This window comes from Macaca nemestrina, chromosome 11 (genome assembly GCF_043159975.1).
Source record: "Macaca nemestrina isolate mMacNem1 chromosome 11, mMacNem.hap1, whole genome shotgun sequence".
Classification (NCBI taxonomy): Eukaryota; Metazoa; Chordata; class Mammalia; order Primates; family Cercopithecidae; genus Macaca; species Macaca nemestrina.
This window is the reverse complement of record NC_092135.1, coordinates 113007363-113033440: the sequence shown is the minus strand read 5'-3', so window position 1 is coordinate 113033440 and position 26078 is coordinate 113007363. Positions and strand designations below refer to the sequence as shown.

The window sequence follows — 26078 nt, the reverse complement described above, 5'->3', positions numbered from 1 at the left end:
GACCTTTTGAAGTGTTTTTGTGATTCTATCTACCAGAATTTCTAAATAATTCTTTGGTGTTGTGTTGATTTCCAATGGCCGCTGGAGGCCACTGTTCAACCACAATTTACCCCTCCCCCACCAACATCTACATCAAGTAAAACATTTCACTTTAAATTCTAATGAGAAGTGCATTTAAGAAGTTGTCTTCTGTGAGAAATGTAGTCCTATTTTGGACGATGTAAGAGACATGTCTGGGTTCTGTGAGGAGGGATTTATGATATTCACAGCCTTCTCAGTATTCATGATGATCAAGTCAGTAAAAATTTAATTGGCCAAATGATTTGTTAACTTGCAATTTCATATTTACCCTTTGTCCCTGTTGATTCCCTCACAAAGAATCATAAAATTGAAGAGAAATTAAGTCCCCTTTATTCCAGAGTAATTACCTAAAATGGAATCTTGATCATTTTGTCAGATTAATACAGATATCAAAAGTAGTAACTCACATAAGATTTTAAGTCAAACAGTATTAGAAATTCACAACTATGTGGTATATATTTTCAGGTGTCTTAAATGTTTCTATATCACAGCTTATGTAATAATATAGTTTATTTGTCCTATGTACTCTACATAGACTTTCCTTTGTTTCAATTTGTGCATTCACATCCCATGGACAAAGCAGGCATTTCTGTGTAGCTTATTCTAAACTCGCATCTCTGATTTATAGTTTTTTGTCCTAACTACATGTAGATAGATTTTTAAAAATTTATTCGTCTTAGTTCTTTGTTAATTAAATTGTAACAAAATATATTTTTAAATTATCTTGTATCTTTCCTAGAACGTAGGTTTACTGTATTTGTAACTAGCTCGGCTCCTCAATGAATATTTGCATAACGACCCATTTTCTTTGGTGTAGAATACTAGATATTTTTAGAGTAAATTCTGCAGCCTTTCGTTATTTATAATCTAGTTTAGTGTTTACAAAAAAATCAGTGTTTCATCTAATTACTACCAGAATCAAGACCATAATTTTTTTTTTTGTCTCTTTTGCTTTGCCTCTTTAGACATTCTAAGGCTGAAATTAGAGAACAACATTGACATCATTGATCAGCTTAACACGCTATCTTCCCTGACAGTAAATATTTCCTCTTGTGTATTATATGACCGTATTCAGGCAGCAAAAACCATAGAGGAAATGGAGAGAGAGGCTAAAAGGCTCTACAAAAGCAATGAACTCTTTGGAAGTAAGTGCTATTCTCTTAGCGTTTGAGCTTCTCTTTGTACTAAAATTGGCCAAATTCTTTCCTCACGTCTTTCATCCAGAACTCAGAAAACTAGTGTGGGGGTCATTAGGTCCTTTGATGTCCTTAGAAAAGAGAACCTTTCATGTAGGCAACCAACTATAATTTCTAAGTATGTCTAATTTTGTTGGTGTACTTAAGATTGAAAAGGATTACATAGTTAGAGTGAAGTTGAGTCCATCCTCATAATCAGTCAAGATAATTTATTTAAAAGTGTTTTTATTGTAATAAGTGGCTTAGAGTGATGCATTTATTCTGTCTACTTAGTTGGTAATTATATTCTTAAACTCCAGCTTTGAATCTCTGAGGTTGACACCTCCAATTAACCATGTTTTCTGTAAATTAAGAGCCTGAACCTACTGTCACATTACTAACTCAATTGACTGTTTGGCTGTCCCCTCTGTGTACTCTCCAAACAATGAATAACGTCAACCATAAAATAACCTTTCTGCTGTTGTTGCCATTTTATTTTTAGGTGTTATTTTTAAGCTTCCTTCTAACAGAAGCTGGCACAGAGGCTATGACTCTGAAAATGTCTTTCTTCCTCCTGTCATAAAATATACCATCCGCATGAGTCTCAAGACCGCACAGACCACAAGAAGCCTAAGAACCAAGATTTGGGCCCCAGGGCCACACAATTCTCCATCACACAACCAGATCTATGGCAGGGCTTTTATTTATTTACAGGATAGTATTGAAAGAGCAATCATTGAATTGCAAACTGGAAGGAACTCCCAGGAAATAGCAGTCCAGGTTCAAGCAATTCCTTATCCCTGCTTCATGAAAGACAAGTAAGTGTGCACTTTCAGCCTTTTTAATGATCAACAACTTTTCTAAGAACTCACTTCAGTCCATTCATTCAGATGAATGGAATTCTAGATGAAAGGAATAACATTCACCAAACCTTTGTAATATGCTTGTTTTGAAAAAGGGTTCACACTATGCGGCATAGCTGCATCATAACTGCTCATCATTATCAAAATGATGGTAAAGTGTTTACCAAATGATCTATAATGACCCTTAGCTCTCCAAAAATTCTGGCCCTAAAATTGGAAGAATTGGACTTCAGACCTGAGTACATTGCTGTATGATTTTGATGTTACCCACTGTCTACTGGGCTTACCTCCCTCTAGTCAAATGAAAGGGATGAACAAGAGCATATTACAATCCCTTCCGACTCCCAAATTGGATTTTAAAATATCTGAGCACATGATCAATTTTAAGAAAACAAATTGAAAAAAGAAATCGTGAACACATTTTTTATCAACTATTTGAGATAAATATTGTGCTGCCTGAGACTTTCATGTACTATCAGTTCATTTGCTAGGAATCCTCCATATCTAAAGTGGTTTTCCTCGATGAATAAAGAAGTAACAATAATGCTTTTAGACAATTCAATTTGAATGTTCAAGAAATCTGCCAGTTGGGTAGCACTGAGTGCTTCTTTCACTCTGTAGATGGTTAAAAAAATAAGTGGATTACGTTTTTCAAGTTCACCTTCCTATATAAAAGCTTGAGGCCGATTATTACTTTAAAGGAATTGAACATGCTATGCAACCCAGTTATTGCAGGTTATATACAATTCAAATGGTATTGGCTTTTTCTTTTCTCTTCCTTTTTCTTTCTTTCAATGCTTCTGTCTCCCTTGACTACTTCAAGAGTTATGAATGAGATGAGGTAATGTAACCCAGTGCAACAGTAGCATGAGGAAGAAGGTAAGGAGTCCATCAAGTGGACTGTCAAGGTTAGCTGGCTGTTGAGGAGGCTGTCGTGGAGGGGACTTTGCTGCCTGCACTATGTGTGAATTGCAATGGGCTTGCACAGATTATAAAGATCTATGGGGTCAATTAAGTTAAAATTCTTATCTAGTTACCTGCTCATTTGTTCCCCTTATAAATTTTGGTACCTAGGATGGTGGGTACCTGGATGTTTCTTTAAAGAATAAGTACAGTCTGTATTCTTTATGGGAATATCTTCATAATGCCTTACACACATATAAACTGTTGCATATAAAATGATTTCACATATATTATTCCATTTGTTTCACCCAACAACCTCATAAGGTAAGTAGGAGCAGGCATTATTGTCCATACTTTCCAGATGAGAAAACTGAAATCCAGAAAGGCTAATTAACTTGCCCAAGATAATATAACTGGTACTACACTGATCCTTCTGTTTATAAGAGCAGCATTTCTGCTTTATACTAGACCAAACCTAAAATACACTATCACTTGGAAGAAACATTACAGGGGATTTGTTGCTAATGAATGAAGGCCTTTGCCTAGTTCTAAATCCAGAAATCACTTCAAGGCTGCACCTGAACCCAAACAAAATTCATTCAAGAAGTATTCTTTAAATGCCTACCCCATGCCATACAGTTTCCCAGGAAACAGACCAAAAAAAAAAAAAAAAAAGGAATATGGCCTCAACTCCCACTGCTCCCTCACCAAAAAACACCTCATCTCTCTGATAATGGCACACTTCTGCATGCTAAAGTGATACTGAATTATAGTGATCTCATGCTTCATTAATATTTACATTTTTCTTGGAGTACTTGGAGGTAAATTTTTAGCATTGTAGATTAAAAAAGGAAATGGCCTTGGGACCTTTCTCCAAGTGAAAGCTTTAGTGGAGCCCAGCATATAAACAGAGCAACTTAGAATCTGTCATCGACATCTACTGCCTTTGCCTCAGCGCAAATAAGGATATCAATTGTCAGAACCATGACTACTAAGGTGTGGTCCCTGGACCAGCAGTATTAGTATCATTTGGGAAGCTGTTTAAAATGCAAATACATGGCCCCACCCAGATATAATAAATCAGAAGCTGGGGCCCAGAAACTTGTGTTTTAGTAACCTCTTTGGGTGCTTTGAGAACCACTCCAATTTAATTTTCAGGCATCATAAGCAGGACATTGAGGAACACATCTGGGGCTTGAGGATGTCTTCCATTGATTCTCTAGTTTAGCACATCATCAAAATAGACATTTCTATACTATGTATAAAGCATCTTCCAGAGCATTACTTTGAAGAATCCAAGTTCTTTGTCTGCATTTTAAATCAAATGCTTTGGGCCGGGCACGGTGACTCATGCCTGTAATCCCAGCACTTTGGGAGGCCAAGGCAGGTGGATCACTTGAGGCCAGTAGTTTGAGACCAGCCTGGTCAGCATGGTGAAACCCTATCTCTACTAAAAAATAAACAAACAAATAAACAAAAACAAGTGAATGCTTTAGATTTTATTTCATTTTGGGAAATTTAGTTTCATAATAACTATGATCCTCTAAGAGTAGATATAAATACAGTAATTTTAGAAGATATAGCTTTTATTTAGGTAAACCAATCATCTCATTTTAAATCTGCCTTTTAGATAAGAATTTAGTTTACACATAAAGGTTTTGAGCCTTGCAATTATATCTGTATAGTAATTATTTTCCCAGACAGGACATACTCAAACACAATTTAAACAATATGTCAATTTTATCTAATAATCTAGAGCTGTCTTTTTTTCTTACTCTTGAAACATTACACTAAAAAAAAAAAAAAAAAACCCACAGACCCATGGTTAAATCAGCTTCATGCTTCATAAATAATGGGGTAATACTGATTACTTTCAATTTCAAAACAGGATCATAACTTCAATGTAAGAGAGAGTGAGTTCTTTATCTATTATAATCTCTGCAAGTGTGGCATTATTTTGGTCACTGAATTTTTCTTTTGTTTTTGTTTTTGTTTTACAGCTTCCTAACCAGTGTCTCTTATTCTCTTCCAATCGTGCTTATGGTTGCCTGGGTTGTATTTATAGCTGCCTTTGTGAAAAAGCTTGTCTATGAGAAAGACCTCCGGCTTCATGAGGTATGTTGAAAATCACTTCTTGTTATGAGTAAGTCCTGTTCATAGAACAATTACTATGATTTTCATCATGCCTATATAAACTCAGAAAGCCTAACTCATCCCTTGTGAATTAAACAGAAAGAGAAACCTTTTACAAATCACAAAAGCAGCTGATAAGGCAATATTTTATTTTCTCAAAAAGTGACATAAAAGTCACTTACTAAGTGCTTTTAAAAAACAAAATCTGAATAAAATATGAGTACAATGATAATTCTTAGAGTAATTTTTTGCCCAAGAAATTACCTATAGGACTTATGATCTAACAGAGGAAGTTTAAATAACAACAATAACAACTGTTCAGGCAGAGAGATTGTTGGCATGGTAACTAAAATAACCCAAATGGAGATCTAGATAGAGCTATAAACATAGACATAGACGTATGGCTTATTTTGGCTCTCACAAAGAAAATTCTCTTTCCAGTATATCTTGTCTCCTTCAATTACCTTCTCCATTTCCCACTGACTCCTGACTTATAGAAACTAAGAATTTCATGTTATGCTACTGATTGGGTTAATAACCATATCACAATGGAAGACAGAGCCAAGAGTGTGAAGCATGACCTCTTTCTGGGCACGTTCTTCATCATTAACCCCAAATCCAAAATATCTTACTTCTTTTTAGAATTTATGATAAAGCATTATGTGGTTTTTAGATTGTATTTGAGTAGAAATTATTTTATCTACTGATCCCATAATGAGTCCGTTCTTATACTCACTCATGGAGTGGAAACAAAGATGAAACATTTCAAAACTGGGGCACAATAATTATTGCAAGGCCTGGCTGAATTCTGAAATAATGAGGTTAGAGGAACCTGTTCATCCACTTGTCCTTTTCAGACTTACCTTGACAATGCTTTTAGACAATTGATCATTTCTCCCTGTAAGATACAAGTTGCTGCTTCATATTTCTGTTAGTTCAGCATCAGGCTTTCAGTGTTGTCCCAGCATTTAAACGTACATTTTTTACCTTTTCTATTTGAATTTTGATTGATCCACACAGCTGTATTTTTATATTTCAGTTATAATTTGTTAAATTTCTCATCAACTAGTTTGAGTCCTGTTGTATTCAGGACTGTATGCAATGGTTTTCTAATTCCAATTTAGAAAACTGAATCCATGCCTTCAACCATAATCATGATTGCAAGCCCCTACCTTCTAGTTTTCTTTCAGGTTCCTAGTATTCAGAAGCAAATCATCACAGAGTAAAGAAAACCTTTGAGATAGAAACTGTGACAGAAACGGAGTCCATTTCTACTTCAAAATTAACACCTACCTTAAAAATATTACTTGTGATAGAAACAGTAAATAGAAGCACGTATGCATACAGTATATATACAAATATATATGCATATAATAAAACTGAGTGTATACAATACACACACATTGTATTATTTCGTGTTTGAAGATGATGCTCTCCGAAGGCATCTATGTGTGTCACCAAAAAGTATCCAAGCATAACGAAAAGTCATTTCTCAACTGAAAATGCGAAAGACATGTTTTTAGCTATGAACCAGTTTCTGTTTGGTAGCTCTGTGTCTCCATTTGGCCTGCATCTACCTTTAAAATTTAACCACCCTTGTCTTGGGGTCAAAGTGACATGGTGGAAGATCACTGAACCTGGAATCAGAATATCAGGTTTTGTATTCCAATTCTGCCAGCCATATACACTCGAGCTCAATCTCTTAAATTCTCTGAGTCTGATCATCTAGACTTCATTCAACATTTATTTCCAGAATGTAGCTCCCTCTGTCTGCCAGAACAGAGAAGGAGCTCAATTATTTATATTTTATCAATTCTAAGACATTGATTTCCCCCCCGCCTTTTAAAGCCTCTGAAATTGGGATACATTTGATAGGGTGTCATGATTTATTTGGCAGTAATCTTTCTTTCTTGGTGGCATGTAAAATAATGGCACATCCTCAACGGTGTCCTAAATTTGAAGAAATACAGTGTGTTTATGAAATGAATTGATGGAGGCGGGCGTGGAAGGAGTGGGATGTCCCTAGTGCCTCCTGCTCAGCCTCGCTCCACTGCCCACAGTTCTCATCTAAACTCCTTTTTAAAGATATAAGGTTCAGCTCAGAAAGTGAGAAGTGACTTGCTGAAGACCTTGGAGCTAGTTAATGGTAGATCTGGCAGTAGAACTGAAGTATTTTGACTTCCAACCAATCCTCTTCCAGATCATAGCTACCTTCACCCTCACAGTCTTACTTTAGTAACACAGACTTCTAAGGACATTTGCAGATGATGATGGATAATCTCTTAAGCAACCAGAAACTCAAAGTCACTTTTTACTTTTTTTTTTTTTTTGAGACGGAGTCTCGCTCTGTCGCCCAGACTGGAGTGCAGTGGCCGAATCTCAGCTCACTGCAAGCTCCGCCTCCCGGGTTTACGCCATTCTCCTGCCTCAGCCTCCCGAGTAGCTGGGACTACAGGCGCCCGCCACCTCGCCTGGGTAGTTTTTTTGTACTTTTTTAGTGGAGATGGGGTTTCACCGTGTTCGCCAGGATGGTCTCGATCTCCTGACCTCGTGATCCGCCCGTCTCGGCCTCCCAAAGTGCTGGGATTACAGGCTTGAGCCACCGCGCCCGGCCTCAAAGTCACTTTTTAATACCATCTTTTTATATTCCGATAACGTCTAAAGCTGCCCAAGTCCTACTTTTTTCTCATTCAAATTAAACAAAAAGGTAAATAAAATCAATATTCTTCCCTTTTCCTTCTGTAATTATTCTCAATCCTGGCAAGAAAACCAAGTTAATTGGTATCTCAATGAAGCCACTTATCTTTGACTTTGTTATGGTATGATTCCATGAATCCCTTTATCTTGTTAAATAAATTAGCACAAATCCAATAAGTTTACTTATTAAAGTAAGCCCATAGTATAAAAAAAGTACTTTAAAAATGCCTTTCGATTGGGTTTTGTTCTGCACTTTGCTTTTAAAAATTAAAATAATAAAGCTATACAAATCTGATTTCATAACACATACAGAAGAGTATTTTTTCTCATTATTTTCATGGTTTATGAGTTCAATTCATCTGTTTGATCTATGGGACTTTCAGTGCTTATATTTTGTTGGAGACAGAATTTTGGAGTCATTCTCTCAGTTCAGCCAGGTAACCTAAAATATATGTGGGCCGCAGAGATGTTACCAATAATTACACAAAGATTTTTTAGTCCCCTAGTGCTTCACATTAAACAGTTTTTTGTGCTTTCCTGACATACACAAATCCACCCCACCACTGGGAATTTGAAACGTTTCCAGTAATGGTCACAACATCCTTTATATTACACTAAAAAAAAAAAAAACCCAATAATATAAATGTCTATTGTTAATAGAATGATAGAAATTGAGGTAGAAACTGTTATTATTCCTTATGAGTTAGTACTTGACATTCTTGCGGAATTGAATGAAGATATTGCTATCAAGTAAATACATAAGTATTTCTGATTTCTTTTCTTGACAGTATTTACGTCAATCCCTGTGCGTAAGCTTCTCATGAATGTGGCAACGCATTTATCCAAACTCTTTTAGAATCTCTTTCTTATTCTTTCCTGTAAACTGGGCAGACTCTGGCCACTATGCAGAGGGGTTTTCTTTGAGCAACAGGTTATCAGATATTGATGAATTGCTCTGGCAGGTTTGGGAGGCTTGAGACAAGTGACTCTCTGATTACAAAGCTGGTACCTGACATCTGTCACTTTGAGGAGGAACTAATGGCATCCAAGAAAGCACAGCCGGCCGCTCTCGGTGGGCCCCCTTCCATCAGCAAGTTTGGTCTTGTTTGTTACAACAAAGTTGGCAGTGAATCTGGATAATTTATGGATGACTTATATGCTCTCACTACTCTTTCTCTTTATGAATAGCAGCTGTTTTCCTCATGGCATAAAATCCTGAAGTTTAACACTGAAGTTTCATGCTACAATGTTAAATAGTGAATGCTTTTGGAAGCACCTAACTCACCCTGTTTCAGGAAAAAGCAAAATGATCAGTATCTAACTTTTATAAATTCCTGGGACTGGAATCTGATCTTGAGTATCAAAAATTTCAAAATTACATTGATTAAATACCGTTAGTCCTGGTATTCAAGTCTGCCAAATTATCTTTTAACAAGTCTAGGAATGAAGAATATTCTCAATATATAAGTGATTTATAGAAAGCTATCAACTGGCAGGGAAGAAAATCATGTTTATACATGTGACATCAGCTTTATTTTGTGGCCTTGATACAGTCTAGATATTTTATAAACCACCTTGGGAAATACATTGACATTGTCCCCTACATACATACGTTGCCACTGGGGGGAAATATGTTTGTATAGGCTACATAAAATTGTGGTAAATATCAGCTTGGGAAGTAGTAATATAGGTTCCATAACTACCCCACTTAATTATATTCAAATAGGCATAAAAATATGAAAATACAAATAGTAGGAAAGGGAAATAAAAAGGACTAACATATCATATTGGAACAGGTGAATACCTCTGAAATAGTCACCAAACATGACACAGTATTTTTTTCAAACGGGGTAGGGTACACGCAAAGAATTGCTGGAATAAGATATCTGAGGTCTTTTTCACACTAAAATGTAATTTTGTTTTCAGTGATAGCATGTGTAGCAATTGGGGAAACTTTCCATAGTGACCTGTGCTTCATGCTACTTTGATCCATACTTTCCATTCCCATGGAAGCATAGGTTGAGTCTTTACTACAAATGGTGACAGGGTCTCGGAGGAGAAACACATTAGGGAGAGAATAAGGGGAGAAAAAGGGCAAAGTTAAGAGAGAAAGTCACAGGCTCTTTCTCAGTGGTGATTAGCTTAAAGCCCACAGCTTAGACTGTTGGCAGCCAGGTAGCTGTTTCCCTGGTAACAACTGGAGCAGCAGAGTTATCGAAATGTGATGTTACAAAAGCAAAAAGTAAAATTCATTATTTTGCTTGTAGAGCAAAAGATCCAGTGCATTCACTATTTTTTTTTTTCCTGGAAAAGTTAGGTTTAATGGGGTGGGGCATTGACTGTCCTTGATTTTGAAAAAATAAAAAATTGGGTTATAAAGCTGTTAGTGGAAATTTCTTTTTCTTTTCTTTTTTTTTTTTTTTTTGGGAGACAAAGTTTCATTTTCTCTCAGGTTGGAGTGCAATGGCATGATCTCGGCTCACTGCAACCTCTGCCTCCTGCGTTCAAGCTATTCTCCTGTCTCAGCCTCCTGAGTAGCTGGGATTACAGGTGCCTGCCACCACGCCTGGCTAATTTTTGTATTTTTAGTAGAGATGAGGTTTTGCCATTTTGGCCTGGCTGGTCTCGAACTCCTGACCTCAGGTGATCCGTTGGCCTCGGCCTCCCAAACAGCTGGGATTACAGGTGTGAGCCACTGCGCCTGGCCTGTTAGTGGAGATTTCTTTTGTTCCTTTTTTTTTTTTTTTTTTTTTTTAAAAAAAAAGGATACTAGGTTCATAGGCTTAACATTAATCATGAATTGTTAAAACTGGAAACCAGGATATCCAGATTACACCAAAGTACATGTCACAAAATTAAACCAAACCAAGGTCCACAGGGCTTTACATCTTTTTTTTCAATTTTAATTTTTATTACTTTTCTGTTACACTTTAAGTTCTGGGATACGTGTGCACAGCGTGCAGGTTTGTTACGTAGGTATACACGTGCCATGGTGGTTTGCTGCACTCATCAACCTGTCATCTACATTAGGTATTTCTCCTAAAGCTATCCCTCCCCTAGCCCCCCATCCCCCGACAGGCCCAGTTGTGTGATGTTCCCAGGGGACTTTAAATCTTTCAGAATCCTTTTGAGTTAATGCGCAAATAGATTGTGCTGGTTTATTTTTCTACCTTGTGGAATGCCTTGGCCTCTGGGGATATCACTGAGGTATCAAAGAATATCAATTGAGAGAGAGGTGTAGAGGATCTCAGATACATGAGTTTATTATGAATGTTTAAATGGCTTTTTGGAAAACAAGGATGACAAATATTGACCCAGACTGCCAGTAAGTGTTAAGGATGGGAAGGCTGTAGCTAAAGGCGGAAGGTCTCCCTTAAGTTTCTGTGTTTTAAATTCTTAGGAATCAGGTATACTCTTTCTCTCAGGAAGATAAATACTGATTGTGTTGTTCATTAGTGTTTAGTAAAAATAAAAAAAATTACGGATTTTTATGAGCTCAGTCTCTACACTGAACTCTAGTAGTTAAGCCATGGTTTTTCACCAGCTTGAAATGCTCATGCCTGCACAAATGTCAAAATCATGTACAATTATTCAGAGGATACCATAAATTTGATAATCTATTCTAAATTGGTTTAATCTAGAGATGTCAGCTGGATAACAGTTATCAAGTGGAACTGTAATTAAACAAACCCTCACCATCCAAATTGTTTATTATATTGTGCCATTCTATGAACAAATAATCTAAGATGTTCTGGTTTATATAGGCATATTTCACATAGCAAGCATAGATAAATTCTTGATTTATGTAAATGATTAAAATGCCTAGTTCCATATATAGAGAGACTATAATGACATTTCGACATAATGCAGGGAATAATTTTTATTTGGGAGAATATCAGCATAACAAGCGCCTCACACTTTTTCTTCTTACAGTACATGAAGATGATGGGTGTGAACTCCTGCAGCCATTTTTTTGCCTGGCTTATAGAGAGTGTCGGATTTTTACTCGTTACCATCGTGATCCTCATCATTATACTCAAGCTTGGCAATATTCTTCCTAAAACAAATGGGTTCATTTTGTTCCTGTATTTTTCGGACTACAGCTTCTCAGTTATTGCCATGAGCTATCTTATCAGTGTCTTCTTCAACAACACCAACATTGCAGCTCTGATTGGAAGCCTAATCTACATCATTGCCTTCTTTCCATTTATTGTTCTGGTTACAGTAGAGAATGAGTTGAGCTATGTAGTCAAAGTGTTCATGGTAAGTCAACTGTTGGAATGGCAGAGTGGGAAATGACCGTTTTTTGTTTGTTTGTTTATTTTTGGATTCTCAAACTGGAAGTTCACTTGTCTAAATTTGAAATTCAGTGAAAGCAAAGTAAGCTCAATGTCCTAATGATAGCTTTTCCTACATCATTGTATACCATACAAGACAATGAAGAGCTTACAAAACCATGATATGTGATACTGTTAAGAAATAGTTCCTAAAGAAAGAACAGTTAAACTGTCATACATCATGTTTTAGAGGTCGTCAAGAATTCTGACTTCTCTCTGGTCCAGTTCCTGAAACATCTTGGAGCCTCTGGTATTGGAATTATTCTCATATGTGAACAATTCTCATGGTTCTCATGACATACAATATAGCTTAAATGTGTAAAGACAAATGTACCGACAGCATATAATCAACCTTAAATTCTTTTCTGCCTTTTCAATTCAGAAGCACTACATTAATTTAAGAGTTTTAATTAAAGCATTAAGATTACTGACTGAAATTTAGAAAGCAGAAGCAAATTTTATCATATTAAAACTTGGCTATTTATGGAAATAAAAAGTAATGAATAACTTTATCTAGCATTGAACAACTTTGGGTTCAAACAATATTTAAATTTCTAATTTGTTGCAATGATCAGTATTCAATCAGCTGATATTTTAGTATATTTTTATTCATAACACTTCTATACCTGAAATAAATGTATGGAGTGAAAACACCTTCTGGCCCTTAATGTTTTCAGTAAATTTTAGTCTTAATACTGAATTACTCCATAATTACCTATTTTATTACTTGTCAAGCAACATTTAATGAGTTCAAATGTATATTTTGATTTTTTAACTAATGGTTACAAGTTGTAATTTTCCTGTTTTTGTTTTCTGCTGTTCCCTCTGCTCTTCCTTCACAGTTGTAGCGCGGTTGGTAAGGGACTGCTGTATTTTTAAATTTGCTTAGAGAATGAGCATCAATTTTATCTATACAAATGTCCAAACTTTTAAGTATTTTAGGATCCCTCTGGGTGAAATACATGAAATCTACAAGAACTATCATTGCTGTTTCCTTTCTTCACAGAGCCTGCTGTCCCCAACAGCATTCAGTTATGCAAGCCAATACATTGCACGATATGAAGAACAGGGCATTGGTGGGTCCCCTTTCTTTAAAACTGGATTTTATCTTTCACAACTGTGCTGTGTGTCACAGAAGAATAAACACTCATGTTCACTTTTTAGGTCTTCAGTGGGAAAATATGTACAGCTCCCCGGTTCAGGATGACACCACCTCATTTGGCTGGCTGTGCTGTCTAATCCTAGCTGACTCTTTCATTTATTTCCTTATTGCTTGGTATGTCAGGAATGTCTTCCCAGGTATGAATATGCTTCCTACAGATATATGCTTTTTATGTGTAACTTCAACATAAATCAACTAATAATATGTTCTAATATTTTATTTGCACAAATTTTTTAAATTAAAATTTTTTTTTTTTTTTTTTTTTTTTTTTGAGATGGAGTCTCCCTCTGTTGCCCAGGCTGGAGTGCAGTGACGTGATCTAGGCTCACTGCAACCTCCACATCCTGGATTCAAGTGATTCTCCTGCCTCAGCCTCCCAAGTAGCTGGGATTATAGGCATGTGCCACCACACCCAGCTAATTTTTGTATTTTTAATGGAGCTGGGGTTTCACCATGTTAGCCAGGCTGTTCTCGAGCTCCTGATCTTAAGTGATCTGCCCACCCTGGCCTCCCAAAGTGCTGGGATTACAGGCATGAGCCACCATGCCTGGCCTTTAATTTTTTTTTAATTAAAAAAAATCTTATTTGCCGTATATAATCTCCAAAAAGAAATACTCAAATCCCAAAGCTAACAAAAAATTTTCAGGATGAGATAATATACTGCTAAATTTCCTCTTAGATATTCCTTTAAAAGATGGAGTGAATTAAGAAGCTTAGAATAGTGTCAAATCAATCCAGTCTCTCTAAAAAGGAGTGTGAGATGTTATAAGGGAAAAACCAAAACTCCTAATTCTAAGGAGAATTGACCAGATTCTAAAGGAAGAAGACAAGTTGGGTTACCCTTCTAGGTCTCAGTCATCCTTTCTAACATGCTTAGATAGTTTTCCATTTAGCCCTACTTATATTTATGTATTTTTTGATGTTATAAATGAATAAAAGAACATGATTTCATTTATGTAAGATCTTTGTGAAAGACAAATAGATAGAGACAGAAGGCAGATCAATGATTGCCTGGGATGTGGGGTGGGAGCAGGGATTATCTGCAAATGGGCATGAGACACATTTTTTTGAGTTATAGAAATGTTCTAATATTGAATTGCACAACTTCATACATTAACTAAAACTTATCTACCTGTACACTTATAATAGGAAGACAAGTAGGCCAACAGCATGCATTTTTATGAGAGAAATGATATGAAATTATATGACTAATAGTTTTAATTATGTTTTTCTAAATGGTAAAATTATCCTTTCAGTCATGGATGAATATGTCTATACATGTCTGTTTAGACCCTGATGGGGATTAAATTGTGGCATTTTCTGGGCTGGAAACCCAGAATCTGGATCTGAACTAGTCTTATCACTGTAAAATCACAACTTGTAGCATTTATTTCATAGATAAATAGTGGCTTTTTCCATTACAATAAGTGTATAGTTAGATAAGTTTTAGTAAATGTAAATGAAGCTGCTTAAAAACGAATCAGCAAAAAAGTCATCTTTTTTTGCTTTACTTTGGAAACTGAGACCACCTTTTAGTTTTATATAGTGTCAAAAATAAGGCCGGGCACGGTGGCTCACGCCTGTAATCCCAGCACTTTGCAAGGAGGGTGGATCACGAGGTAAGGAGCTCAAGACCAGCCTGGCCAAGATGGTGAAACCCTGTCTCTACTAACAAAAAAAAAAAAAAAAAAAAAAAATTAGCTGGGCGTGGTGGCACGCATCTATAGTCCCAGCTACTCCAGAGGCTGAGGCAGAGAACTGCGTAAACCTGGAGGGGTGTATGTTGCAGTGAGCCGAGATTGCGCCACTGCACTCCAGCCTGGTTGACAGAGTAAGACTCCGTCTCAAATAAATAAATAAATAAATAAATATATAAATAAATAAAACTACTTCCTAAACCATACATAGGATCTACTGTTTTGTTTCTGATGTTTAATGTTAACAGTCAACTAAAACTCACTTTTCCTGATACATTTTTATTCCAGGGACATATGGTATGGCAGCTCCCTGGTATTTTCCAATCCTTCCTTCTTATTGGAAGGAGCGATTTGGGTGTGCAGAGGTGAAGCCTGAGAAGAGCAATGGCCTCATGTTTACTAACATCATGATGCAGAACACCAACCCATCTGCCAGTAAGACAAGTCCGTCAACAGCATGCCTTGTTACGAGAGAAATGATAAGAAATTACATGACTAGTAGTTTCAATTATTTTTTTCTAAATGGCAAAATTATCATCCTTTTAGTCATGATGAAAATGTCTACACATGTGTCTTTGGACTCCTATGGGGATTAAATTGTGGCTTTTCTGGGCTCATTAGCTCAGTTGGTTAGCATATGGCACTAATTAGGCCAAGATTGCAGATCCCTTTGTGGCCCAGTTAGACTCACATAGAGAAAAATTTTGTTTCTTGGCCACAATCTGCACCCCTAACTCCAGCCGTCTGTCACCAGTCATAAGGAGTAACCAGGTAACAAGCATCAGTAATTTAGCATAACCCATCCCAAATACTGGAAAAATAGTTCAAAGCTGATGTCTTCCTGATGCTAGGTGAGTCATGTCATCTTTATAAAGTGAGTACGGGCCACGTAAGTGGTCCTTTTGTGATGCCTGAAGCAGGTGTAGATAGTTATTAATGATCTGGACTCTATAAACGGCAGATCTGAACTAGTCTTATCACTCTAAAATCACAACTTGTAGGCATTTATTCCATAATTTGGTATCATCCTGCCCAACCAGGGGACCAAGCCTTAGACATATCTTTTGACTATTTGATATTTGTTGAATAAAGGAGAATTTGTAATTATAATACCATATTCTGGGACTGCTTTTTCCAACAAAGAAGGATGAAATAAACCTTGGTTCTCCACTCTTATTCATTCTGTAACCAAGTGAGGAGGCTGAAGACTATAATAAATCATTTGTTTCTGGATTTTGTATTTTACTTACAGGGTTATACTTTTATAGTCTTCAATTTTTAATAAAGATAAAGTCTAACTCTAGCTGCATTACCTTACTTGTGAGTTTACAACTCTTCCCTTGATTTCTCTCCAGGTCCTGAATACATGTTTTCCTCCAACATCGAGCCTGAACCTAAAGATCTCACAGTTGGGGTTGCCCTGCATGGGGTCACAAAGATCTATGGCTCAAAAGTTGCTGTTGATAACCTCAATCTGAACTTTTATGAAGGGCATATTACTTCATTGCTGGGGCCCAATGGAGCTGGGAAAACTACTACCATGTATGCTAACGTTTTGACACTTATTGCCATAGAAGCATATTACAAAAAAATACAGGTTTTTAAAAAATAAACTAACCTATGTTTATAAAAAACAAAATTATTACATTTCCCAGATGGAAGAAGATGGCTCAACTTATATGCTATAGAATGGAGTCAAAATCAAATAAATATTCTTGGCACCTCTTAGACAATAGGAAATTCTACAACATTGAGTTCATATTCTTAGGTAGAGACTATTGGTTGGGGCTCATTAGTAACTGATCTCTTTTTTTTTTTTTTTTTTTTGAGACGGAGTCTCGCTCTGTCACCCAGGCTGGAGTACAGTGGCGCGATCTTGGCTCTCTGCAAGCTCTGCCTCCCAGGTTCACGCCATTCTCCTGCTCAGCCTCCCGAGTAGCTGGGACTGCAGGTGCCTGCCACCATGCCCGGCTAATTTTTTGTATTTTTAGTAGAGACAGGGTTTCACTGTGTCAGCCAGGATGGTCTTGATCTCCTGACCTCGTGATCTGCCCATCTTGGCCTCCCAAAATGCAGTAACTGATCTCTTAAAGGGAGTATCTGCTTTCTGGTTCATCCCTGGTCTCTACCAAGCTCCACTGCTTCATACACCCACCCTGTTTCATTTATTTGCGTTTCTAGCCTGGTGTATATATAAGTATGAAATTGCACATCCTGATATAGACACATTTAGCCTCAGCTGCTCCTTCACAGGAAACCTTTGCCTTGACTCATAAAGAAACAAAGGAACCACCAGCTATCAGAGAGAAATCAAAAAGGCCAGGAGCAGAACATAAACTGTTCTTTCTCACTCCTCACCTATGTAGCATTTTCCTGTGTCAGAATGGAGAAGAGATTCAACTGTTTTTAAAGTGACATTCTTTTGAATTGTTTTTTATGTGATTTGCTCCAATGCTCCACATTCACTTAGTTGCTGAGTCAGCTCTAAGATGCTGTTGGTGCTCTAGCCCTTGTTTGAGAAAAAGGATCAGTTGCTGCATATCCTACTTCGTATCATCATGAATCAGCTCAGTGACTGTGAAAACACTGGAATTAATTTTTTTTTTTTTTTTGTAAATAAAAGGGGACAAAGGAAGGTCATGAAATGAGTGAGCATATAGCCTCTGCTATTTGCATGGCCTGTTTAAAGTCAAAGTTGGCTTTCTAGGGAGAATACAATGACAAAAAGGCCATTTTTTTTAACTTTTATTTTAAGTTCAGGGGCACAAGTGCAGGTTTGTTACACAGGTAAACTTATATAATGAGGGTTTATTTTACATATTATTTGATCACTCAGGTATTAAGCCTAGTACCCATTACTTATTTTTCCTGATCCTCTCCTTCCTTCCACCCTGCACCCTCTGAAAGCCCCACTGTGTGGTGTTACCTTCTATGTGTCCATGTAGTCTCATCATTTAGTTCCCACTTATACGTAAGAACATATTTGTATTTGGTTTTCTGTTCCTGTGTTAATTTGCTAAAGATAATGGCCTCCAGCTCCATTCATGTATCTAATAGGCAATAAGAGGCTAATGAAGAAAAGGAACAGAGAAGGCTCTTGAAGAGGCTATAATTTTAGCTGAGAATGCCCCCATTTTATTGTTCTAAATAGAAATCTTTAATATAAAGTATGTTATTTGTATTTCAATGTTCATATGGGAAAACTGCATATTCCGTTGTTCATAATTTAATCCAGAAGTCTGCAATGCAAGGCACTGATTAGGTCACTGAGACAAAGTACTTAGAAAACAGGACCTTTCTCTGACCTCATGGAGCTCACATTGTAGTGGAGGAGATGGGTATTAAATAATTGCCCAGTTTACTAACTATCTGAAAGATGATGGGGAATTATCCAGGTGAGAATATTCTAATCACAGTGTAGAGAAAAGGACTGGAGATGAACTAAGAGCATGTGGGAAGTAGAGTTAGGAGCTTAGAGTGATGGGTTAGGCAGGTGGTGATGATGATGGTCCCATGAGGATAGCTGTGAAAACGGTGAGATGGGCATGTAGTTAGGAGATTAAAATAGGAGGAGAGTGCAAAAATGACTTAAGGATTCCAGTCTCATGCAACCAGTATATGAATTTATCACATGGTGAAAGAGGCAAGATCAATGAGGGTGTGGCTTTTAGGGTAAAGATCATGAGCTCAGTTTTAAACATACTGAGTTGAAGGACCCTGTAAGAAATCTCACAGAGAAGTGGTATTGTCTGATAGATATATAGAGCAATCCTGGAGCTGAATAATGAGGTCTGGGCTACAGATGTAAATTTGAGACATGCCAACCTGTAGATGCTAAGGGATGTCAGGAAAGTGCATGGGTTTGCTCAAGGAGTGAGAATGTACTTGGAATTTAAAAGCCCAGTTGTGGCCAGGCGCAGTAATCCCAGCACTTTGGGAGGCCAAGGCGGGCGGGGCACAAAGTCAGGAGATCCAGACCATCCTGGCTAACACAGTGAAACCTCGTCTCTACTAAAAATACAAAAAATTAGCTGGGCGTGGTGGTACACGCCTGTAGTCCCAGCTACTTGGGAGGCTGAGGCCGGAGAATGGTGTGAACCCAGGAGGCAGAGGTTGCAGTGAGCTGAGATCGCTTGATCGTTTTTGTCATTGTTGCCACTACCACCGCCACCATTATGTAGCATTTATGTGATACTCTGAATTATTAAAAACTTAAAAGTAATTTTTCTTATTCCCATTAAATACCATTTTTATTTCATAGTTTGCCCTTGCCTGAGTAAATACACTATATTTTTTCTTTCTAACAACTGAGATATAGTTAGCCCTAATATCTAGCTTCAATGCTTGGCTTATACCTAATTTATCATTTCTTCATTTCCAGTTCCATGTTAACTGGGCTGTTTGGGGCCTCAGCGGGCACCATTTTTGTGTATGGAAAAGATATCAAAACAGACCTACACACGGTACGGAAGAACATGGGAGTCTGCATGCAGCACGACGTCTTGTTCAGTTACCTCACTACTAAGGAGCACCTTCTCCTATATGGTTCCATCAAAGTTCCTCACTGGACTAAAAAGCAGCTCCATGAGGAAGTAAAAAGGCAAGTTAAGACAGGAATGAGAACCTAAGTTGCTAACTCCTCTCAAAGACCCATAGCTTGGTTGATAAAGCTCTGGAAATGATACTGATAGGAAATGTTTTCTCACAAAATAATTACTTTTTAGTTTTTCTACTTCTTTAATATTGAAAACATTTAAAGTCATTATCCTTACCGGCCAATGACTACACTGAAATTGTTTAACTCTCTTCATCTCTGGCTCCCATATTGCCCCGAATCCTTTGCTTCTAATCTCCATGGCTACTACACTGGTCCAAGCCTCCTAAGTGGATTCTTGGATTTCACTCATCTCTTGTGAAATCTGTTCTTCAAAGAGCAGCCAGGGTGATCTTTTTCAACTGCAGATCAGACTATGTCACTCCTGGATTTAAATCGTCCAATGGCTTCCTTCCACGCTCAGTATAATACTCAATAACATCCCTATCAAGGCTTACGAGCCTTATCAAGCCTTACAAGCCTTATCAAGCCTTATCAAGGCTTACGAGGTCCTAAGTGACTTGCCTCCATCCTCACTTCTGATTTCATGTCCTTCCACTCACCTCCACGTTCACTCTGCTCTAGGCACACTGGCCTAGCTACACACGTGACTATCCTAGGCCTGCTCCAGCCTCAGGGCTTTTTACTTTCTCTTCCCTCTACTTACAGCATCCCCCACCCAGGTGGCCATTTGACTTATTCTTGGTCAAATGACCACTTTCCTGGTCTCTGCCAAAATGTCACCGTTTCTGAGATGACTGCCGTATATAAAACTGATGCCTAAAATAGCATGTCCCAGCCACTCCTTATCTTATATTCTCTGTTTTATTTTTTTAGTTGCACTTATCACCACCAAAACTTACTTGAGAATATATTTATTGACTGGATTTCCCTATATCCCTCCCAATACACACACTTACTAGAATATAATCTCCTTATGAGTAGAAATTTTATCTGTTCACTGCTTTTCCCAAGTTTGTAAAACACAGCCTGGCACAAAATAGGCAGGCACTCTCTAGATATTTGTCAAAGGAATGAATTATGTATTCCTTTGTTTTTTTTTTTCTGAGTATTAATTTTGTACCTCCAATCAGGTGATAAATAATAGAAAACTATATCATGAGTCCTCAAGAGTTTATTGTACCTTACTGAGCACATAATAGTTATTTAGTGAATACATATTGATTAGGGTTATTGTATGTTTCCAGTACTCAAATAATATATCTGTAAAAAAATAACCATCATACATTATTTTTGAAGGACTTTAAAAGATACTGGACTATATAGCCATCGTCATAAGAGAGTTGGAACGCTGTCAGGAGGAATGAAGAGGAAGTTATCTATATCCATAGCTCTCATTGGTGGATCAAGGGTAGTAATTTTGGATGAACCATCTACTGGAGTTGACCCATGTTCTCGCCGAAGTATATGGGACGTTATATCCAAGAACAAAACAGGTATGAGTAGTTTCTCAGAACTTCTCCACCCAGCAGTCATACTTCTGCCCTCTGGCATATACAAAAGCAAACTGAGGCTGGGTGCAGTGGCTCACGCCTGTAATCCCAGCACTTTGGGAGGCCAAGACAGGAGGATTGCTTTGAGACCAGCCTGGGTAACACAGTGAGACCCTGTCTGTACAAATAATAATAATAATGATAATAATAATAATAATAAAACAGCTGGCTGTGGTGGCTGGCATGTGGAGTCCTAGCCAGTCAGGAGGCTGAGGTTGGAGAATCACTACTTGAACCCAGCAGGTCAAGGCTGCAGTAAGCTATGATCAAGTCACTGCATTCCAGCCTGGATGACAGAGTGAGATACTGTCTCAAAACAAACAAACAAAAAACAGCAAATTGACGACTTTTCTGTTTATTATATCTTTTAAAAAATTTTTAAATTAATTTGTATAGATACATAATGCTTGTACATATTTATCAGGTATAATATCTTTTAAAAGTCTAAGATTGGCTCTTTCTTTTCCGAAGATTTTTCCCCCAGATAACTTTCTGGGTCAATTGGTTAGTATCTATGTACTGCCTGCTGTGGGTTGAGCATTTGAGCATTTAACTGGCCTTTTTGAGAGCATGTAAATCCAACAGAAGTTTCAAAGTTTAATGCTTAGAGGAGCTAAGAATCTAATTAGAGATAGCAAACATACACAAATGAAAATAAACTGAAAACAGACTAAATAAGTGCTAACAGGATGTGAAGTAATGGAGTAATCAGAGTGGAGTGGAATAATCAGAGAGGAATATTCAAAAAGTCTTAAATTACTGCTTTTTCATAACAAAGAAAAGGGAAAAGAGGGAGAGAAACAATGCAAAATGAACCCACGGGAGCAAAATTCTAATAGACTGTGAAGAATTGCCAATGCCCACATGACAAATGGTGAACATTTAGTCATTCAGCATAATAAAGGATTATTTGCTGTTAATCTGTATTAAAAAATGCCTCCAAATACTTAAGAACACCCTTCTGAATTTTTTTTTTTTGAGATGGACTGTCATCTGTTGCCCAGGCTGGAGTGCAGTGGCATGATCTCAGCTCACTGCAACCTCCACCTCCCGGGTTCAAGAGATTCTCCTGCCTCAGCCTCCCAAGTAGCCGGGATTATAGGTGTCTGCCACCACACCTGGCTAATTGTAGATGGGGTTTCACCATGTTGGCCAGGCTGGTTTAGAACTCCTGACCTCAAATGATCTGCCCGCCTCAACCTCCCAGAGTGCTGGGATTAGAGGCATGACCCAGTGAGCCTGGCCCTGAATTCTTCTTGCATCATTTTGGAAGCTCTTTGAGGTCAGTCAGTTTTTCAGTTAGCTCATAAAATGTGACTCTTCTCCTCAGATGTCACAGGATTTACTCTGGCCAACTCTATGTATCTTGGGAACTGTACTTTCATGTTTCATTCTTTGTTGTTCTTGTCTGTGTTTTCAAGCCAGAACAATCATTCTGTCGACGCACCACCTGGATGAGGCTGAAGTGCTGAGTGACCGCATCGCATTCCTGGAGCAGGGTGGGCTTCGGTGCTGTGGGTCCCCATTTTACCTCAAGGAAGCCTTTGGCGATGGGTATCACCTGACGCTCACCAAGAAGAAGGTGGGAATGGGAGAAAATATACCTTATTATGGCGTCATAAATTAAGTTTTATATGAAATAGAAGCAGAGTCTCTCCAACTTTATTCATTGCTAAAATTCATTAGTATACTAGCTTAGTGCTTCTCAAATTTGAGTGAGCATCAAAATCCTGGAGGTCTTGGCTAAAACCCAGAGTTCTGGCCCCACCCCAAGAGTGTTTGATCCTGTAGGTCTGGGATGGGAGTCCAGAATGTACTATATTTCTATTGAGTTCCCAGGTGACGCTGATGTCGCTGGTCTGGGGACTGCACGTTGAGAACCAATGTGCTAGATAAAAAAATGATTGACATCTTAAGGTTACTGATGGAGAATCAGTCTTTTAGTTCTCCTAACATTTTAACCTAGAAAGCCAAAAATTCAATTTTCTGCTTTATCAAAAGCAAATAAAAAGAATATGAAGTCCTGGGTTCACTTTCTGATTAGCACTCAAGTGGCAGTGCAGGGACTGTAACTTACACAGGTCAACGGTACCTTTACATCTTTTGGAGAACAAAAATGCTCACCACCTAACAGAACATATGATTTAAAAATACTGTGCAAGATGTATATGCTATTAGGAAGTTTTCAACTTCTCCATTTATTTTATATCTAATCCTCCTGATGTGACTTAAAAGATATAATAAAATGTTATACTATTAATAGTTATACTGTTAATTATTATACTCATTAATTCAGAAATTTATGTATTAGGTACATTATGCCTTATGATATCCAAGCACTGTCCCAGGCACTGGTGACACAGCGGTGAACTGGCACTATGAAAAATCTCTGGCCTCTTAGAGTTTATATTCTGATGGAGTGTGAGGAATTCAGATAAAATCAATAAGTAAATTATTTCATATATTAGCAATTAGTACATCACGTAGTATCTTTATTTCTATGCTATGGATAGAAATAAAGCAGGGAATGCTGAGTGGGGCAATATTTAAGTAGGGTAATAAGAGAAGAGGTTCTTTGATAAAGTGACGGTTGAGCCGAGAGTTGGAGGTGGTGAGAGAATGGGACATATCGCTATCTGGAGGCACAGGACCACCAGTTGCAAGGACCCTGAGGAGGGGATGTGCCTGAACCCGAAGCCCTCTAGCAACAGAAAAGAAGCCGTTGTTGCTAGAGTAGAGCAAATGAGAGGGAGGGGGTTAGAGAAGGGACAGGGTGACATGAAAGAATGGGGCCAGCAGAATAGGGACCCAAGTGGCAAAGGGGTCTCTAGAGCAGTGATGTATGGTCTGACTCACGTGTGGAGTGGCCTAAAGGAGCTCATCACCTCACCTTCTGATTAGGGCCCTGGGGCACTATAGTGTAAAGAGAGGAGAGTGTTTTAATTCCTACTTTTCTCTCTTAGAGTCCAAATTTAAATGCAAATGCAGTATGTGACACCATGGCCGTGACAGCAATGATCCAATCACATCTCCCCCAAGCCTACCTCAAGGAGGATATTGGGGGAGAGCTTGTTTATGTGCTGCCTCCGTTCAGCACCAAAGTCTCAGGGGCCTACCTGTCACTCCTACGAGCACTTGACAACGGCATGGGTGACCTCAACATCGGGTGCTACGGCATTTCAGATACCACCGTGGAGGAGGTATACCTCAACATTTGTTTTTTTTCTTCAAGCTGATATAACTTGCTGTTCCCTTTGAATAAATATGTGCCATTTTTTCTAAAAAAAAATTTAAAATAAATATTTCACAAAATTAGAAAAGCTTAACATTTTTTCAATACTATTCTTATGTAAGACTGAGAATACAATGTTGCCCCAGCTAGACAGCATGTATCTTTTACATACAGAAATATTCACTTGAAGTCAGATGGGAAAAATTTGTCTCAATAAATGTGATAAAAGTTCAAAATCAAGGGTAAGCTTAGAAATGAGAAAAGATATGCACTTTTCATGTTAATGAAGTGATCTGGCTTCTCTTTCTAGGTCTTTCTGAACTTGACCAAAGAGTCACAAAAAAGTAGTGCTATGAGTCTTGAGCACTTAACGCAAAAGAAAATTGGGAATTCCAGTGCCAATGGCATCTCAACTCCTGATGATTTATCTGTGAGCAGCAGCAATTTCACAGACAGAGATGGTATGAATCTAATGTGGATATTTTGTTTAATTCCAATAGATGACATAAATGAGAAAAATCAGAGACAGACTTTGATTTTTAAAAATTCAACTCTGAAGTTTCATTCTAAATTCAAAAAAAAAACACTAAGGAAATTTAAGCCTCCTTTTTTAAGATATAAAATATTCATTAAACCAAATCGAATCCTCTATTTCAAAAGTACTTTGAAGAATGTGAAAGAACTCCCTTGATAGTGTGGTGATGAGTATTCCACCTACCCACCAGAAATTGTTTTCAAGATGTAACTTCTACAATTTCAATTCATGCTCAGCAAGTTAAAATTCTTCTTGTAATTGGGGCTAACAATGGACAAGATTACCATGTAAAGTAGTTCACTCCTTGTTATTAGACATGTTGAAGTAGAGATAATAGTCATAAAAAAAAAGTAAAAAAAAAAAAAAAAAAAAAAAAAAAAAGGAGTTGCCACTCTTTATGGTACCCTCAAATGGAAAACATGTCTAACCTACCTGAATCTGAGTCTTTCAGGTGCTGAGAAACTGCTTTTGGGGAGAGTTTCTGAGTTAATTAATTTGGACTTGATGGCTACGAGTCTATAATAGTAGATTTCCTCCCCCAATCCTTAACATAGGATATACTTAAAAAATCATGTTGCTTGACACGACTTTGAGGGATTGGGCTCTTTTGAAAATAACTTTTATTGTCTCTTCTCTTTCTGACAGTTAATTTATACCTCTGGAAACACCATTTACTTAAGGAATCATAGAGTAAAATGATATATAAATCATGGAGTAGTCATTTCAACAGTTTTTGCTTACAGAAAAAAAATCTCTAGGAACAGAACTTTTAATTAAACATTTGCCTGGCTCTCAAAGTCAGGAAAGATAATCTCTGATGTTTGTATAATTCTGGAACTAGAGGCTAATTTGCCCTCTGTCATATTTCTCATTTCTTTTCTTTTACAATTGTGGCCTCCATGGCATTGAGGACTTTGATTAGAAAGTGGTCATCTGCTGCAGGAAGCAAAGGCTAAGTATGTGCCTCTGCATGTGTCTTATAATTTGAAACTATTCTTCAGTCCAAATGTTCCCTTCATTGACATTATCTTTTAGAAAGCACATTTATTCCATTTGATACACCTGTAAGTCATCCACATGTAATTTCTCAAGAAACAGAAAAGCATACTAATTAACTGAAAATATTCAGCTCCTTCTACAATTCCCTTTTGCAGA

General features: G+C 37.5%; 1 protein-coding gene across 1 annotated transcript in view; it reads left to right on the top strand.

The window, feature by feature from the left end:
• The window catches only part of LOC105481164 (ATP binding cassette subfamily A member 12), a 211384-nt gene that overhangs the window by 138474 nt on the left and 46832 nt on the right, over nt 1-26078 (top strand). Inside the window, exons 21-33 of the mRNA XM_011740513.2 lie at nt 1047-1226; nt 1759-2074; nt 5023-5137; nt 11786-12115; nt 13196-13265; nt 13354-13488; nt 15337-15483; nt 16404-16590; nt 19430-19648; nt 20903-21099; nt 22578-22738; nt 24120-24356; nt 24699-24849. Coding sequence (XP_011738815.2) covers nt 1047-1226; nt 1759-2074; nt 5023-5137; nt 11786-12115; nt 13196-13265; nt 13354-13488; nt 15337-15483; nt 16404-16590; nt 19430-19648; nt 20903-21099; nt 22578-22738; nt 24120-24356; nt 24699-24849 — 2445 coding nt within the window. The remainder of the gene's footprint in view (nt 1-1046; nt 1227-1758; nt 2075-5022; nt 5138-11785; nt 12116-13195; nt 13266-13353; nt 13489-15336; nt 15484-16403; nt 16591-19429; nt 19649-20902; nt 21100-22577; nt 22739-24119; nt 24357-24698; nt 24850-26078) is intronic.